General features: G+C 31.3%; 1 protein-coding gene across 4 annotated transcripts in view; it reads right to left on the bottom strand.

Annotated features, from left to right (window-relative positions):
* The window catches only part of LOC123273054 (E3 ubiquitin-protein ligase RNF25), a 30,864-nt gene extending 10,677 nt beyond the window's left edge, over positions 1-20,187 (bottom strand). Inside the window, exons 1-4 of one of the 4 annotated variants that reach the window (XM_044740235.1) lie at positions 19,928-20,186; positions 10,678-10,841; positions 10,486-10,609; positions 10,350-10,421 (exon numbers count right to left, since the gene is read on the bottom strand). In XM_044740235.1, coding sequence (XP_044596170.1) covers positions 10,350-10,421; positions 10,486-10,529 — 116 coding nt within the window. In that variant the 5' untranslated portion in view covers positions 10,530-10,609; positions 10,678-10,841; positions 19,928-20,186. Of the gene's footprint in view, positions 1-10,349; positions 10,422-10,485; positions 10,948-19,927 lie in introns of those variants that run through there. The other 3 variants (XM_044740236.1, XM_044740238.1, XM_044740237.1) reach the window with 3 other exon arrangements.
* Between the last annotated feature and the right edge of the window lie 97 nt (positions 20,188-20,284).

Genomic DNA, 20,284 nt, shown 5'->3' with positions numbered 1-20,284 from the left:
ACCACGCTATTTCACATGGGCTCAAACAAAACAATGGATACCCCGCAAGCAAGGCTCACCAGTTGATGCATGCCCCAATTTATTCAAATCAAGACAGACTGAGTGCTTTTATCTTCGACTATTGTTGGTTAATGTTACTGGCCCATTGTCATTTCAAGATATATATAAAGTGAATGGGCAACAGTATACAACGTATAAAGATGCATGCCTTGCACTCGGCTTGCTAGAAGATGACAATCAGTGGGAATGTATGCTTGCTGAAGCAGCATTGAACTGTACAGCAATACAAATTCGTCTACTATTCGCTATAGTGTTGACTACATGTTTTCCAGCCTGAGCAGAGATATTGTGGGATAATCACCAAGATTCAATGACTGATGATATATTGCATCAACATCGTACACGGTGTAACGATCTAGCGATAACATCCAGCGACGATATGTACAATGAAGCATTGATTGCTATTGAGAATCTTTGCATTATCATTGCCAACTTACCACTCAGTCATTTCGGTATGAATTCGCCAAATCGAGGTGCAACTGATTTAATGAACACTGAAATGAATCGTGAAATGCAGTACAACACTGTAGAAACGGCGGCGATTGTTACTCGCAATATCCCACTAATGAATGAGGAACAAAGAACCATTTACGACCGCATTATGCTCGCAGTTTCAGCAGGACAAGGTGGGTTCTTTTTAGATGCACCAGGTGGAACTGGCAAGACATTCCTTATTTCGCTAATTCTCGCCAAAATACGATCCAATAATGGCATCGCATTGGCTGTTGCATCATTGGGACTTGCGGCAACTTTATTGCATGGAGGCAGAACAGCTCATTCAGTATTTAAGCTATCACTAAATATTAAAAATAACCCTGACGCAGTGTGCAACATAAAAAAACAATCGTCCATAGCCACAGTGCTGAAACAGTGTAAAATTATCATCTGGGATGAATGTACCATGGCACACAAACATTCGCTTGAGGCGTTGAACAGGACATTGAAAGATATTAAAAACAACGACAAACTATTTGGTGGCACTCTGTTAGTCCTTTCAGGTGACTTCAGACAAACACTTCCCGTCATTCCACGTTCATCACGTTCAACATACGCTGATGAAATCAACGCCGGCTTAAAATCATCGACATTGTGGCGTAATGTTGAAATAGTACAGCTGAAAGTAAATATGCGCGTTCAAATGCTTCAAGATCCATCCGCTGAAACATTCTCAAAACAACTCTTAGATATCGGCGATGGAAAAATCACTATAGCTAAAACTGGATACATAAAATTAGCGAATGATTTCTTCATAATCATTGATTCGCAAGATGCTCTCATTGAACAAATATTTCCCGATGTACACACGAATTACATAAATCTCGAGTGGCTTGCAGAAAGAGCAATGTTAGCTGCAAAAAATATAGACGTTGACATTTTAAATCTGAAGATACAACAGTTATTGCCAGGGGACTTGGTATCATATAAATCTATTGATACAGTTTGCGATGACACTGAAGCTGTAAATTTTCCAACAGAGTTTTTGAACTCACTAGATTTGCCAGGCATGCCACCACATAACTTACAATTGAAGGTTGGATCTCCAATTATTTTGCTTCGTAATTTGAACCCGCCACGGCTATGCAACGGTACGCGATTAGTAAAAAATTAATGAAAAACGTTATCGAAGGCACCATTTTAAATGGCAAGTTTCGAGGTGAAAATATATTGATACCACGAATACCTATTATACCCACAGATGTGCCAATTCAATTTAAGCGTATTCAATTTCCGATTAGATTGGCATTTGAAATGACTATTAATAAATCCCAAGGCCAAACAATGTCTGTTTGTGGCTTAGATTTGAGCACACCATGTTTTTCACACGGACAATTATACGTTGCATGCTCTCGAGTGGGTAAACCATCAAGTTTGTTTGTATTAGCTAAAGACGGGCTAGCAAAAAATATTGTTCACGCTGCAGCATTAAGAAATTAATATTATGTAATTAATTAATTATATAAATAATTATTACTTTTAATAAATTAAAATAATTAATGTTTGGTGTTTTGTTATTTTTAAACAACATTCCCTCATCGTTCACAGCGCTCCAGGCTTTTTTCACTCATATTCCACATCCTTATACACTTCCAATAAGTAAGTAATTTTTTTTCTACACTAGATATTCTCTAGAAATTATTCACATGGCAAAACAACGTTTTCCGGGTCAGCTAGTAATTATATATATCTATATATATATATATATATATATATAAGCAACTTTTTTTTTGTTACCGATAAACTTGAAAACTACTGGACCGATCGGCATGAGACCATGACCATTCGACGCGGAATTAATTGTAGAAGGTTTTAGACTATTAATTTTTTAAATTCCATCAACCCTTTACTATTTCTTTTCAAATTTATGTGGATAGTCATTTGTTTCTGTTAATAAATCAAATGAACATCACTTCTTCTTCATATTCGAGCGCATAAAGACCGGCAAAATGTCTAACGTTACATTAACGCTTTTAAACACGTTTCCACACACCCTCCCACGCATCCACCCACGCATTCACAACGTTGTGACATGAAATATTGTCTATAGCAACGGTTTTGTGAATCCATTTCTATAAATTTAACTAAATATTAACTTTATTAAAATTGCAAAAAATTCAAAATCTATATACATGCAAGAGCTGTTCTATGTATATAGTGACGCATCAGTCATCACGATATCTCGGGAACCACTGGATCTAGAAACTTGAAATTTGGTAGGAATATTACCTTTGCCATGTAGAGGTCAGCTAAGAACGGATTTTAAGAAATTCCTCCCCCAAAGAGGTTTGCGGGGGCGTTAACAATGAAAAATTCCCGTTTTTAAACTATAGCTCCTATCGAGTCCAAACTTGATAGAAATCTTCTGTAAGAGATGTAGAAATAATCTATGAACGAATTTTACGATATCTCACTCTCACAGGGGGTTGCGGGGGTGGGTATCAACAATGAAAATTTTCTAATTTTCAAGCTGTAGCTCCTATAGACTCCAAATTTTGTAAGAATTTTCTATAAGTTATATAAAAATAATTTATGAACGAATTTTACGATATTCCACCCCAAAGAGGATTGCGGGGGCGTTAACAATGGAAAATTCTCGTTTTTAAACTATATCTCCTATCGACTCCAAATTTGATAGGAATCTTCTGTAAGAGATGTAGAAATAATCTATACACGAATTTTACGATATCTCACCCCCACAGGGGGTTGCGGGGTGGGTATTAACAATGAAAATTTTCTAATTTTCAAGCTGTAGCTTCTATAGAATCCAAATTTGGTAGAAATCTTCTGTAAAAGATGTAGAAATAGTCTATGAATGAATTTTACGATAGCTCACCCCGAAGGGGGTTGCGGGGGTGGGTATTAACAATGAAAATTTTTAATTTTTAAGTCATGGCTCCTTTACTCTCCAAATTTAGCTATAAACCCACCGCCAATAAGGATTGCGGGAGCGGGTGTAAGAATGTTGAATTTCCATTTCCAAGCTGTAACCTCTACAGATTCGAAATTTTGTAGGAATCTTTTATTCATAATGTAGAAATCATCTCGAATAGGATCTTACGAAATTTCCTCACATAGGAGTGCGGGGGTGTTAATTATCAAAAAATTCATATTCTTCAAATACAGTTCCTACAGATATAAAATTTGAAGGAATTTCAAGAGAAATAGGAAATTACATGGATGGCCTCCAAGGCCAACCGTTTTAAATATTTTTCTTTCTTAATAATTAGATATCAGCTAAAAACAAATATCGTGATAATTGACTTTATACGTTGGTTATGTCAGAGTGGTGAGTAGAATGTAAAAAAATGTTTTTGTTTATAAACTAGGACTTCTTGAGACGTGAAACTTAGGACATATATATTAAACTTCAATAAATTCAGTAAAAATTTCCTTACAACAATCGTCTCTTTGGCAGCGGAGATGAAATCATTGTAAGGTTTCCAAAACTTAACTTTACTTGTAGCTATCCAGTCAACGGACTAAGAATTTTACATTCATTTTAATTTTGAAGATCACATAACCGACAAATTTTTTTATTGCGGGATCGCGGGAATGTAACAGATTAAAATGAATGCATTTTCCAAGCACTTGAAATGTGGAAAAGAAATTTGGCTACTTATTTCAATAGAATTCATAAAAAACATATACAATTAATTTTCTATAAAAAATTGATGTCTCGGAAAAAATTTTAGTTAACAGAAAATTCGTCGCACTTTAAGCTCGGCAGATTTCAACTTCACTTATGAGACCTGCATAGACTTTAGCTGAAACTTTCAATGCTCATTTTAAATTATTTTCTTCGTGTCAATTATTATTAATTTTTGTAAGAAAGCCACGGAAATGTTATAATGATTGCATATTGACAGTTACAATGAATATTAAAATTTAATTTATTTCCTGTTACAATTCGCCCAGCGAAGTGGGCGGGAAACGTCTAGTTCTATATATAATCATATATAATTATATATGATCAGGCAAAATCATTTTTTCCGGGTGAGGACACTATAGTCTCACGCTCACATGTTCATACGCATACTCTATAGTATGGAGGGTAGAAGTACTTCTACCCTCCATACTTTATAGGTATATGTCGAAAGTGTACTTGGCATGAGACACTTCCTGTATTACAGTTTCAAATTATTGAAAATTGAGAAAAAATTTGTTATTCATCATGAAGTGAAAATAAAAATCAATGAATTGAGAATTTGTCACAGGGTTTTTATTCCCTGTGTGCGTCCCTCCCTGCGCCTAAATTTGGCGACAGATCCACACTCTGTGTGTCTCTGACTTTTATTATTTTGTACCTATTTATTAATTTATTTATTGAGTTTATTATTATTATTATTATTATTATTATTATTATTATTATTTATATTTGAAATTTTTGATACTATTGTTGTTAATTTAAGAATTAATTTTACTTTTATTTCAGGTATCTACAATGGATTATTTATAATTCATTATTATTATTATTATTTGTATATATCGCCGTAAATCATTGTCATATAGTACCTAATTTTGCTATAAGTGATAAATCATAGCCTTTACTCGCATGGGTGAAGCCCTACAATATCGATCGCGAGCAAAGAGTCTAAAAAAATTTGGGAAAATGGCTAGAGAGGCCCTCGTTGTTGAACACGAGGCCTCGAACGGTTTACGGTGACAAAAATTGAGCAGACACGCGGTGGCCCGCTTGGTGTGAGTTACACACGCGGGACCTCCGCTATTGTAAGGAGTGTGGATTTGGTGCCTTGGGTTGAGTTTCCTTTTTGGTGAGTACTCACAAGTTGAGATTGATTAATATCCGCACACCGCTGTCTCCTGGCTTAAATAATTTGTTCTTTTATTGTTTAATTAAATTCACTATCGATTTATCGGGTCGATCCCGTAGCGAGTAAGGGTTATTTTAAGGGAATACTTGTACCTATCCCGAAAGCCTCGTGTGGGTCCCTGAAATGGCCAGCAATTACTAATTAAAGCATTACACTTACATTAATTATTATTAGGTTTGTAAATAATATTGAAAAGCTAATATCTAAAATTATCGTTTATATTGGTTTAATTGTTTGAAATCTATTATATTTGTTCCATAAAGGATTTATTCTGTTATTTGGAAAGCAGATTTGGTTTTAAGTAACACCGTTTATAAATAAATAATTTATTTTTGTTAATATTTTCTGATTCATTAATGATTTATTTTATGTAAGTTACTTCCCGGATTACTTCCCTGTCATCCGTCCTTTATTTTAGCAGGATCTTTCGGAATATTACATAGATTTAATTACTTATTGTTTCTTACTCGGTATTTTACCCTAATTTTATTTTAATTGTACTGCAACCAGCGCTATTCATCAGCATTAACTCGAATCGTTGATTGATCGTCCGGCGCGGCCCCTGGAATGTTATTATTTTTGGTAATTTTTCATAAAAATTACCTGGCGTCCAAATGTGCACTAACCCAGCCTGAGGGGTTTCCGGGTTAATTTATTATATATTTAAAAGGACGAGCGTAAAATACCTTACCCAGCCGATATCTCCGCCATCGGTCGAATTCAGTTAAATTTTGGGGAAAAGTATTGTTACAAATTTTTTCATAAAAATAAAATACATTGCGATAGCTTAAATAGGGTTAGATTTCTCATTGTTTCTAAAAACTTGTAAAACCTTATAAATGCAGCAGTAAAATTTCATTAAAAAATATGCAAAATTTATTTTCTAGAAAATCAAGGTGTTAAAACTACAGGTTTCTTATGAGCTTTCTAGGGCTTCTCACGAGATGAGATCCCTGTTTAAAAATATTGATTGAAAAGAATTAAAAATAATGAAATTCGAATTCATTTCAATAATTTCAATTTTTTTGTTTGTATATATAGATATACAGTTTGCATGGAGTGACCGCTTCTCAATTCTTTCCAATCACTATTCTTAACAAGGGATAGAACAAGACTTCTGAAAAATTCACCTTGGTCTCGTAAATAGTTGCAGCTTTTAATAAGTTAAATAATTTTTTTTTAATTTGTTAATAACCATTTCTTAATATTTTAATAATAACAAATTTTATGGAGTCCACCCCTAAAAAGAACTGCGTGGACGTTTATTAAAAAAATGACTATTTATGAACTATAGCTCCTATATATTTTAAACTTGGAAAGAAAATTTTTGTTGTTATGTAGGAATAAGATAAAGACAGATTCTACGATATTTAACTGCCAAATGGGAATTGCAAGGGTGACATATCTTATATTCTCCTTTTTATGAATACTTAAACAGAAAGAAACAAATCTCATAATTCATATTTCTCTTTCTAAATAAAGATTTACTAAGAACAGTTTTATGGGTAAATCAACTCCTGAAAAGAATCAACTGGAAAGGATGAGTGAAATAAAAAACAAATTACTATTTTTTGAGTTGTGACTTCTACCGTTTTAAGATTTGGTTGAATAGTTTGATATAATGTAATCGCAAAAATTTTCACTTTTACCGTATTTCCGTGCAATAACAATTGAATGCGATATTATATTAAATTTCGGTCAATTGCATCTGAAAGCTTATTTAAAAAGCTTCAATTTGCATACCTCACGATCAGTTTAGGCCAAAAATTACCTACTTTCTCAGACAGATTTAATGAAATTTTACTTTTGTATTCGTTTTGATGTCATTGTTTTTTTGTAACAGAAGATGTATATTGTTATCAATATTATTTTATAAAAAACTAGCTGTTACCCGTCCGCTCCGCTGGGTACTTCATAGAATTGTATTTTTAGAGATCTAGACTTGAAATTTAATGGGAGTATTGTTTAGATTTGTACAGATTTCAAATTTCATCAGATTGGCCCGTACCTTTTATCCCTGTGATTATTCTAGCTAATATTCATTGTAAATTTTAATGTGCAATCACTATGACATTCCAGTGGTTTTTTTCCAAAAATGAATAATGACTGAAACGAAGAAAAAAATTTGAAATGATCATTGAAAGTTTCAGTTAAAGTAATTGCGCGTCTCATAAGTGAAGTTGAAATTTGGCTAGCTTAAAGCGTGATGAATTTTGCCGTTAATTTAAATTTCCTCCGTGACATCAATTTTTCATAGAAACTTATTTGTACATGTTTTTAACGAATTCTCTTAGAATAAATAGCCAAATTCCTTTTTCACATCTCAAGTGCTTAGAAAATGCATTCATTTTAATCTGTTACGTTCCCGCGATCCGGTAATAAGAACAATTCATGGGTTATGTGATCAGCAAAAATAAAATGTATGTAAAATTCTTAGTCCGTTGAGTGAATAGCTACATGTAAAGTTAAATTTTGGAAACCTTACAATGACTTTTTTTGCCGCTGCCAAAGAGACGATTGTTGTGAGAAAATATAATTATTAAAAAAGGAAAATATTTAAATCCGATGGCCATGGAGGCAATTCCCGTAAGTTCCTGTTTCTCTTGAGATTCTATCAAATTCTATATCTGTAGGAACTGTATTTGAAAAGTATAAATTTTTTGACAATTATCACTCCCACACTCTTATATGGGAGAGGAATTTCATAAGATCCTATTCGAGAAAATTTCTACATTATAAACAAAAGGTTTCAACAAAACTTCAAGTCCATAGAAACTTTTGTTAGGAAATTTAGAGTCTGTAGAAGTTACAGTTTGGAAATTAAAATTTTAGATTTTAGCACCCATCCCCGCAATTCCTATCGGAAATAGTCTTTATTGAAATTCATTGTGAGATGATTTCTACATGAGAAATAAAAGATTTTTACCAAATTTAGAGTTTTTAGAAGCTATATTTTGGAAATTAAGATTTTTTATTGTTAACACCCACCCCCGCGATCCTTATTGGAGGTAATTCGTTGTAAAGTCCGTTCTTAAATAATTTCTATATTATATGTAGAAGACTCTTACTAAATTTGGGGTCTTTAGGAGCTATAGCTTGGAAAATAAAAATTTTATTTGTTAAAAACTACCCCCACAAACTCCTGTGAGGTGAACCATCGTGAAATTCGTTCGTATATTATTTCCGCATCTCTTACAAAAAATTCTTACCCAATTTGGAATATATGGGAGCTGTAGTTTACAAACGGGAATTTTTTATTGTTAACGCCCCCGCAATTCTCTTTGAGGTAGAATATCGTAGAATTCGTTCATAAATTATTTTTCCATCACTTACAGAAAGTTCCTACAAAATTTGGAGTCTGTAAGAGCTACAACTTTAAAATTCAAAATTTTCATTGTTTATACCCATCCCCGCAACCCCTGTGGGGTGAGATATCGTAAAATTCGTTTATAGATTATTTCTATATCTCTTACAGAAGATTCCTACCAAATTTGGAGTCGATAGAAACTATAGTTTAAGAACGGGAATTTTTCATTGTTAACGCCGTCGCAAACCCCTTTGGGGGAGGAATTTAATAAAATCCATTCTTAGCTGAACTTGACAGGAAAATTATACCGGAAGATTTCTACCAAATTTAGAGTCTATAAAAGTTACAGTTTGGAAATTGAAATTGAAAATTCTAACACTCACCCCCGCAATCGCTATTGAAGGTAGAATTTATTGAAATCCTCATTTAGATCACTTCTACATCACACATAGAAGACTCACCGAATTTGGAGTCTGTAGGAGCTATAGCTCGGAAATTTAAAATTGTAATTGTTAACACCCACCCCCGAAATCCATATTTGGAGTAGGTTATCATTAAATACGCTCTTAGATCATTTCTACCTCAAATATAGCAGATTCTTACCAAATTTAGAGCCTATGGGAGCTTTAGCTTAGAAATTTAAAATTTTCATTGTTAGCACCCACCCCCGCAATCCATATTTGGAGGAGGTTGTTATAAAATCCACTATTAGATCATTTCTGGATCACATATAAATGATTCCTACCAAATTTGAAACCTATAGGAGCTATAGTTTAGAAATTTTTTATTTTCATTGTTAACCCCTACCCCGCAATCTTTATTGGGGATGAGTTATCATAAAATCCGCTCATAGATAATTTCTACATCACATATAGGAGATTCCTACTAAATTTGGAGTAGATAGGAGCTATAGTTTAAAAATGGGAATTTTCCATTGTCAACGCCCCCGCAACCCCCCTTGTGGGTGGAATTTCGTAAAATCCGTTCTTAGCTGACCTCTACTCGGCGAAAGGAATATTCCTACAAAATTTCAAATTTCTACGCCTTATGGTTCCAGAGATATCGTGATGAGTCAATATATAGGTGGAAATTTCATATATATATATATATATATATATATATATATATATATATATATATATATATATATATATATATATATATATATATGCTATAGATATGTTTTTTATTTGAGAAATCTACTTCCATTTTGGCTGCCGAATGGTCTTTTTTTTAATTTTATAAGACGTCAAAAAATATAAGTTTCTTAAGATGTATTTTTTCTAATTTCTTAAGACCTTAAGAATATGAGTTCGTAAGGAGGTTTTTTTTCTGATTTCACAAAACGAAAAAATTTTGGACTTGAAAAAATATCTTTTATGATATTGTTGAAAAATTTTTTAAAATGATATAAAAAAATCAGAACAATAGCTCTCTAATAAAGTAGTTACATGGCTATACATTCACTTTTACTTTAAATACATCATTATCAATAATAAAACCTTTAGTAATTTTACCTATTCACAATTAAATCTATGGTTAAAAAAAAAGACACAGCTAATCGATTCTGGTACTTCTACTTTCTATAAGTATTTAACTTCTGAATAGATTTAATAGGTAATGAATAGAATTAAATTGATTTCTCAACTTACCGATCATTTTTTTGTATTTTGAACTCATTGTCCAGCAAAATAGCACAAAGAGCTTCGATTTCTTCTGATAACCTGAAATGAATAAAAATTATCGAAAAAAATATGACATATTATATATTTTTATTGTAAACCTCACCTTTCATCAATCGTGTCTTTAGACATTTCGAGAATAATTATCATTCCTATGGCTGCATATATGTGTGTATATCCTTTGTTCCTTTGGTTAAAAGTTTGGTTTTGTGTCGTTCGTACTAACTAATCTAATCACCATAATTAACAGTTCTTTCATTCATGTATATTGATTAGCTTTGATAAATCAATGACTTACAAATAACAGATGACATACATATTCCAAGAATCAAAAACGTATCGAGTTGGATTTGAAAATAATTTTCCATTCTAATTCGTTTAAGTCTTTTATATAATTTTTTTATTAAAGTTACTCCATCTAATAGCACAGTTGATCGTAAGTTATATCGAATGCTAAAATAACTGTAAAAGGGTTAGCACGTTAATATTTCCGACAAAATATTTCTGGAGTTCATGACAATTCGCATAAATGTCGTGAAAAATAAAAATTATATAATTGTATATAAATAAAATTTAAAGCCTGTAACGATATTTTTTTTTCTTTTTTTAATAAATTAACGTAGTTCTGTTATCAAGTTATGAATGAATTTAAAACAGTACATTTTTACGAATTCTTATAAATTATTTCAGTTGCTTTCATTCCTTGAAAATAAATGCTAATAATTTAATGAGTAACAAAAAATAAAGTTTATAACATATATAATATTGTTTTATCATATTCAAAGTATAAAAAATGTTTTCAAAATAAATCTCAGATGTCTTTTATCAAGTGACTCAAAAAAATAAGTTATTAAGTATAAGCTCACAATCAAGTTTCTCAGATTCTACAAGAGTAGTTTTTTGAATATAAAAATTTATTTTTTATTACACAACTTCATGACAAACTAGATTCAGTAGATAAGACAATTTTCCAACGTACATTGATATAAAACATTTTTTGATTTTTTATATACTTCATTTTTGTAAACACTTATGTAACTCGAGTTAACAGCTGGTCCCTATGATCCAGCTTTATATTTCTCTCCTAGACAACGAAAATTTTTGAAAAAAAAAAAAACGCTCTGCTACGTAATAAGTTTTTTAATTATCTATTTCGCAGCAGAGGGTTTTTTTTCGAAATTCTCATTTGTTTAAAAGAAAAACATAAAACTTAAACATAATACAACATAAAACATAAAACCATAAATTCTCATGGAGTATCCATAGAGTAATCCCGGTGTTCTCACGGAACGTTCACTGTGTATCGTTGGGATTTTCACGGAGTATTCTCAGAGTATTCACGGAGTTTTGCTGTTTTTTTTTTCAAGGTAGTTCTTTCCCAATCTATAGTTTATGCTTCTGCTGTCTTTTTCATTCGCTAGTGTCACCTCTCTTACGGGCTATTGCTCACTTACTTCCACGCCCATAAAAAGTTGCCGATGCTCAACAATTTCCGTTCATTTGAATAGGCACGGCTACTAATGCTCGGCCAAGTATCGGCGTTTTGTATCAGCCTAGTCTAGGTAAGCCATCGGCTACCGCACGATATTTATTATAATATAGTGGTATGTGATTTGATTATCAGCCATTGCTTGGCCGATGCTCTGGCTAATTCTTTATTACACTTGAAAACAATTAATACCCCGGAAAAAAATGATCAGACCTGACCATGCCTGTTCATGTATGATCAGGCCTGAAATTAGACCTGCTCATGTCTGTTCATGTATGATCAGGCCTGAAATTAAACATGGTCATGCCTGTTCATGTCTGAAGTGTTAAATACGCTCAGGCCTGATCATACCTGTCCATGCCTGTTCATGCCTGTCCATGTCTGTTCATGTCTCAAGCGTTAAATACGCTCAGAACCGATCATACCTGTCCATGCCTATTCATGCTAAGGACCAAATATGCTAAGAAAAAATTTTTGAATATGTTCAGTGTATGTACATTATTTCGATTAATAAACTTGTAAATTATCAATAAACGTTATATTTTATTATTCAATAAATAAAAGTATTTTGATTATCATTAAAAACCTACCGTAGGGTAAATTTAATTAACTTTTCTAGGCATGGATAGGCATGAACAGGTCTGAGCATATTTAATGTATTTCCCGCTTCAGACATAAACAGGCCTGATCAGACATGGACAGACATGAGCGTATTTAACCCTTCAGACATGGACAGATCTGATCAGACATGAACAGGCCTGATCAGACTTGAGCGTATTTAACCCTTCAGACATGAACAGGTCTGATCAGACATAAACAAGCCTGTTCAGGCCTGAGCGTATTTGACGCTTCAGACATGAGCAGGCATGATCATGTCTAATTTCAGGCCTGATCATACATGAACAGGCATGGTCGGGTCTGATCATTTTTTCCCGGGTAATACAACATATATTGAACAGCATAGCTTTATTTGATACAATTTTTCTTTCTTTAGGAAAAATTTATAAACCGGTAATAGCTAAGCCCACTAGAGTAAGCTGTTCTATGCTTTTGAGCTATCCGAGCTCAAAAGTCTGATAGCAGTTTAATAAAACACTATTCTTTAAATTTTTAAACTGCTATTACCTTTGAATGAAAAACCCGATTTTTACGAGGTTGGTAACATTCGACGCAGTTTTTTGAATCCTACAATATACTTTCAAACACAAATTGATCAGGTCGAAGTTTAAAGAAATTTGAAAAATTCACTTTTTTCGAATTTTTTCAACAATGATATCCTACGAACAAATCAACCGATTTTGACCGGCACTGTGGCGATCGACGTGGTTTTTCAAGTTTAAGAGCTGATTAGTTTTTGGGATTGATCGATAAAGCCATTTTTGATGAAACTTGAAATATTTCCTACAAAGTTTTGAGCTTTTCGAGCTCAAAAATATAACTCATGTATATTTTTGAACTCGAAAATCTAGTGGTTGTCGGGAACACTGTTTTTTTTTTTCGTCGACGATATCTTTCGAACCAATCAACCAATTTTGACGTTTTTGGAAAAGATCGACGTAGTTTTTTGAGCTCTAATAATTATTTCATTTCATCAAAAATGATCTGAAAAGAAATGTCGAAGTAATGTAAAAAAAAAAATATTTTTTTTTTATTTTTCGTTTTCGATTATTTACGAACGAATCAATCGATTTTGACCGGCCTGGCGGCGATCGACGTGGTTTTCCAAGTTTAAGAGCTGATTAGTTTTTGGGATTGATCGATAGAACCATTTGGAAGTTATTTTTGAAACGAACACACACACACACACACACAGCTGCACGGACGTCACCGTAAAAGTAGTCTGGGAAGATTTTTAGAACCTCAAAACGTCGAGACCTGATGAAAACTCGATTTTTGCAAAACGGGGTAAAACCAATAACTTCCCGAATTTTTTCAATTTTTCTTAACGAGAAGTTAAAAATCAAAATATTTTCGGAAACGAATGCAATAGCAAATTTCATAAAATGATATTCAACTGATGAGGTAATTTTAGGTGTAAATGTACATTCGGATACGGAATTTGAAGCTTATTTAAAGAGCTTTCAGATAAAATTATCAGAAATCCGATAAGATATCGCATTCAAAAGTTATTCAAGGAAGAAAGTGAATAATATGAGTTTTTAGGATTTAATTTCGACCGGGAATCGAACCCAGCACTCTTAGTTGGCAACCAGAGACTTTCCCCCTACGATATCCGAGGTAAACTACTACGAATGTTCTTCAACACTTACATAAACTCGGAGTCTAGCGCTGTGGACGGCCAAAATTCACACTAATTGAGAAATATTCCAATTCAACTACCGTAGAATTTGTTGCTTCTATTGGAAAGATACAGATCTTGACCCAAGAATAACATTTCGAAAAAAATAAGTTTCTTGCATCAAGAAGAAACATTATTGAGTCAAGAAATTATTCTTGATTAAGGTAAATTTTTCTCGTCTCAAGAATTTTTTCTCTTGACTCAAGAAAATCATTTTCCTTAAAATGGTATACTTAGTTCAAAATTGTTTTTTTTAATGAAGTTAACTTTTTTATCAGTGTATGTAAAAATATGTGTCAGTATATTTAACAGGTTGATAAATTTTTTAAAAATTAGAATGAATTTATCCTGTACCAAATTCATGACAATATCAATAATAAAAATAAAAAATATCAAGCCTAGAGTGACTGAAAGTAATTTTTTACTTATAGTCTAAGCAATTCAGGAAAAAGCGTTTAATTAACGATTGAATCAGGGGAATAATTACCGCATGAGTTTAAAAATAACAGTTTATTACTAAATTATTGATACTCACAATTTGGTAATAAACTTTTATTTTAAAATTGCGCTTAGTTATTTAGGCTCAATTTTATATACATGACACAGTTATTGGCCCTCAAATTCTCACCGACTACAAAGGAGATTAGTGGTTAGCGGATATCTCCATAAAATGTTTAAATATTTATATTTATTATGATTGTTTACAATATACTATTTTCTTATTTTGTATAATCGCAATGGTAAATTAAAATTTAATCGTTCAAAAATAATTTTTTCAAATAGGAAAAAAAAGTTTGGAAAATCCAAAAGTGCATGACTCATAATGCTCATTTAATTATAAAATATTAATAAAATAAAGAATGTGAAAAAAAATTTATAAAACAGCTAAAATAGCACGATAATGCGCAACTGCCTCTAGTGGGATAAACGATATATGTAGATGTACAGACTTCTGGTTTTTGTTTTATTTTATCAATTGTACATAAACGACACTGAATTACCTAGCCATTCGCATTCGGTGACCTACAATTCTTTCAAAGAATTAAAAAAAAAAAAAAAATTTAACTCGACTAATGCATTTTTTCGCAAGTTACAGTGTTTTCAGAGTTTGACACATGACGGACAGGAAAATTTTTTGACCTAATTTGATGTTTTTTTCCGTTTCTATTGCACTAAATCAATTTTTGAAGTGTCAAATTAATCTCTATCAAATTATTCTGACAATAGTATGCAAAATATATTGATTCCGTGAGCTAACAAAACTAAAATAATAAAAATAGTTGCCGAAATGAGGCGAAAAAAATTTTTTGATTGTAAAGCACTCTCTGATGCTTCGCATCATGAGTCGTGCAATAATTGTGAAAAAAATTTCTTCTTTGTAAATATTGAAGTGGTTATTGGTGCAATAATTTATGCCTCCAGTAAAATTATAATTGTCATTTATGACATACAAGTACATACTTCATTTGTTTTTTTTTCCGGAGTTTAAAAAAAACAAAACCAAGTAAGCAAGTTATGATGAAAAAAAAAAAAAAATAAAGCATAAATGTTTTTATAATATTTAATTCCATGATTTTTATGATTTACGTTTTATAAAAAAAAAACAACGTTTTATTGATAGCAAAATTAGTTTGTTTTGTAATAAATGATTTTAGTTTATTTGAACTTGATTGTAAATAATGAAACAGATAAAGAATCGTTTTCAAATCATCTTCAAATCGAGTGTCAGAAACTCGGCCTTTTACCTTGGAATAATATTGTTTGTTTAGTTTTTTTTAAGAAATATTTATGAATTTCTCAAGAATGACCTTTCTACCGTTACTTTCTGATTGTGTTATATTAATCAGAAGTAATAAGTTTTGAAAACGAATGAGTCATACCATCACTTCTTTAAGATTTTAAAAAATTCGTAACTTACGAATAATAAACAACGAAATTATAAAATATGATTTTTTAATTTAGGTGAATTAGTAGACCTAATTCTCTTTAATCAGAAAAAAATGTTATCTATATTCGTTAAATAGTTTATATTATCCATCAAATTATTTAAATGTGAACAAAATTTTGCCTAGTAGAATACCAGAGCTTTAGTATCGACAACAATTCTGCTTCTAGTCTTTGCCCCCTACAAAGCCATGTAGCTACTTTGTTTTTATGAAGTAATTACATACTGTCTAACAATTGGAATGGTTTTTTATGCACATTCAGATCATTAACAATCTTGACATGCATTTTGTTCCATATTTTTTTCATTATAAATGATAAAATAAATATACTTCAAAGTGTCAATTATCAATATTGTGAAAAATAAATGCAACAAAACCCAGAGCTGAATTTCACTATAAAAAAAAAGAATGTTGAATTTAAAGCAGAGGCGTCTCAAAATGTACTATTGTTGTTAATCTTTATATATATATAATTGGAGGTGTGTGTCCCGATATTTCACTTTGCAGCAAAAACTACGCATAGCAGTCACGCCTAGTCTGTATCTGCAGAGAAATCTCGAAGCGCTAGCTACTTGGTGTAGAATGAATAAGCTATTTCTGAATGAGTCAAAGTGTAAAATAATCACATTCAATCGATTTAGTACTGAAATTCATTTTCCATATGAGATTAAGGGAATCTTGCTTGAGCGTGTTAACAAATGTAGGGATTTGGGAGTAATTTTTGATTCACGCTTGACTTTCACTGAGCATTACATGGCCATAATTTTATCCGCATTTAGAACTCTAGGGTTTGTTATAAGGGCAACTAAAACTATGAAAAATGCAAATACACTCAGAGCATTATACAATGCGCTTGTTCGCCCCAAGCTAGAATATGCATCAGTAATTTGGTCACCTATTCTTAAAAAGCAGATATTAAGCCTTGAAAAAATACAGCGTAGATTCCTAAAATATCTATCATATAAAATTAGTGGCCAATATCCACCTACTGGTACTGATTATTATGAACTTTGCAGGAATGTAAATATGCTCACCCTGGAGGAACGTATAATCTGTGCCTCGATTCTCTGGTTGAAGAACCTATGTCGGAATGATACAGATTGCTCTCAATTTTTAGCTCTACTACCCTTTTTTGTTCCCAAAGGTATTACTAGATTCACGCAATTATTTAAAGTACCTGTAGTCAAAACTAATTGGACTCAAGCCGCACCATTGTACAGACTTACAAATATTTGTAACCGCCTATTATGTAGCAATGATTGCTTATTAGATTTATTAGGTTATAATCAATCGTTATCCATGAGCTCTCTTGCATCCATACTGGTATCACAACGCAGCGATAATTATTACTAATTAAGAAATTATCAGGTTTTTTTTTTTTTTTTTTTTTTTATGAAATGTTTTGTATTACCAAATATATTTTGTAGTATAATAAGTAATATACAAGTGTATGGCAATAAAAACTAACTATTTTTCTATTGTATTATAATTTAGAGTATATAAATACAAATATATGATAACTTGTAAAACATAGCCGCTATTCTGTATCTAAGCTTTGTATAAAGTGACCCTGTTAATGGCATTGAGCTGTTGGGTCTTAATATAAGAAATAAATAAATAAATAAATAAATAGCAAACGAATAGTGTTTATATGTGGCAATAGGTACAAGGTTCCCATCGTGCACTATGGTGATTGCAAGTTGATAATTATAAGGGTGTAAAAGATACGGGGGTTGAAAGATGTTAACTTTAAAAATGTGAGACTACCATTGGTCTAAAATGGTCTAGATTGTTCTAGAAATTTCTGGAATGATCTAGAAAGCTTTAATAAGTATACCAATGTTCGAATCGGTCAGGAATGTTCTAGAAAATTCTAGAATGATCTCGAAATTTCTAGAAAGATCTGGTCAAATCTAAAATCTACGTTTAGATTCTGATCAAATAAGATTGTTCTAGAAAATTCTAGAATGATCTGAGAAGTTCTTAAATCTAAGTTTGGATACTGATTGACTTCGAATGGTCTAGAAAATTTTAGAATGATATAGGAAGTTCTGAAATCTACGTTTAGATCCTGATCGAATGAGAATGTTCTAGAAAATTCTAAAATGATCTAAAAAATTCTAGAATGATCCAGAAATTTCTAGAATGATCTGGGAAGATCTAAAGTCGACGTTTGGATTCTGATCGAATGAGAATGTTTTAGAAAATTCTCGGATGATCCAGAAATGTCTAGATTGATCTAGAAATTTCTAGAAAGATCCGGTAAGATCTAAAATCTTAAGTTTAGATTCTGATCGAATGAAAATGTTTTAGAAAATTTTCGAATGTTCCAGAAATATTTAGAATGATCTGGGAAGTTCTAGAATGATATGGGGAGTTCTAAGATCTACGTTTAAATTCTGATCAAATGAGAATGTTCTAGAAAATTCTAAAATGATCTAGAAATTTCTTGAATGATCTGGAAAGTTATAAAATCTACGTTTGGATTCTGATCGAATGAGATTGTTTTAGAAAATTCTCGAATGATCCAGAAATGTCTAAAATGATCTAAAAAGATCTGGTAAGATCTAAAATATACGTTTAGATTTCTGATCAAATGAAAATATTCTAGAAAATTATAAAATAATATGGAAAGTTCTAAAATCTACGTATAGATTTTGATCGAATGGAAATGTTCGAGAAAATTCTAGAATGATCGGAAAGTTCTAAAATCTAGGCTTAGATTCTGATCGAATGAGTATGTTCTAGAAAATTCTAGAATGATCTGGGAAGTTCTAGAATGATATAGGAAGTTGTAGAATATAATATAGGAAGTTCTAAAATCTACGTTTAGACTCTGATCGAATGAGAATGTTTCAGAAAATTCTAGAATGATCTGGGAAGTTCTAAAAAGATATGGGAAGTTTTAAAATCTACATTTAGATTTTGATCGAATGAGAATGTTCTAGAAAATTCTAGAATGATCCAGAAATTTCTAGAATGATCTGAGTTCTAAAATCTACGTTTAGATTCTGATTGAATGAGTGATTTTGAAAATTTTACAATTATCTAGAGTAACTCCGAATAAATTGGAAAGCTTCAAAATGTATGTCAATATTCTTATCGGTCGAAAATATGTCGGATTGTTTTAGAAACTTTTAGAACGTCATAAAAAATTTTAATATTAACAAATAACTGTTCTATTAAAAATAACCCTGCGAAGCGGGTGTTCACGGCTAGTATTTTGATAAAATTAAAAGTAGCAAATAAATACGATTTTTGAATAAAAATAGATTAACTTCTCTACACATGGAAAATTCTTAGAAATTTTTATCTATCATAATTTTTTAATGAAATTTCACAAAATCATCGGATGTTTTCAATTTTTAGTATGATTAAATTAATTATAAACAATATTTACTATTTTATTTGAATGTATCGTCGTCCCATTAACTTATAATTTTTATTTTGTTTTTTTTTTTTTCTAATAATTTTAATCTTTAAATCTTACTGATGCAACTATAATTTTTTATAATACCTGTGAATAATTTTCACTTATTAATAATAATCAAAATTAATGATGTTACAAATTAGCAAACTTTGACTGTTAATTCTTATCCTTATACATTTAGTTATTAGGAGTCGAAAATTAAGATTTATTTGTAAATGATAATCTTTAAATACATTTGCATGCACTTAAGAAATTTTTTCGTCAATGCATTCAATTTATTGATTTGAAATTGAAAAGGAAATCGTTGTATGTCTGCTATTATCACAACCATCAAAATTACCAAATATATTAAATTGTTTATATGAATTAATATAAAAAAATTACCGTTTTTCAGAATTTAGATGTTATTTTAATAGTATTATTGCAAATGTATTGACATTAAATTCATGTAATTTAAATTTTGCGATTACTTGTTGACTGCTATTCTATTTTTTATTTGATAAGTAAACTTTCAATATTTGTAACTAAAGTTAACAACTATCACCATTTACTTGCACACTAAGAGCTTACTTATGGATATAGATAATAGAAATTTCGGTTAGTGACAAGTTGCACAACACAATGAGTGGAAATCAGGAATGAACAGAATTTGGATCAATTTGGATAGTCCGTGTCATCCGTGTCTATATACTTTGCTCCACATGTGTATATATATATATATATATATATATGTACGTCGGC

The sequence above is a fragment of the Cotesia glomerata genome, linkage group LG10 (assembly GCF_020080835.1).
Source record: "Cotesia glomerata isolate CgM1 linkage group LG10, MPM_Cglom_v2.3, whole genome shotgun sequence".
In the NCBI taxonomy this organism is placed as follows: Eukaryota; Metazoa; Arthropoda; class Insecta; order Hymenoptera; family Braconidae; genus Cotesia; species Cotesia glomerata.
The sequence above is the reverse complement of the archived record's forward strand: the minus strand, read 5'-3'. Positions and strand labels throughout refer to the sequence as shown.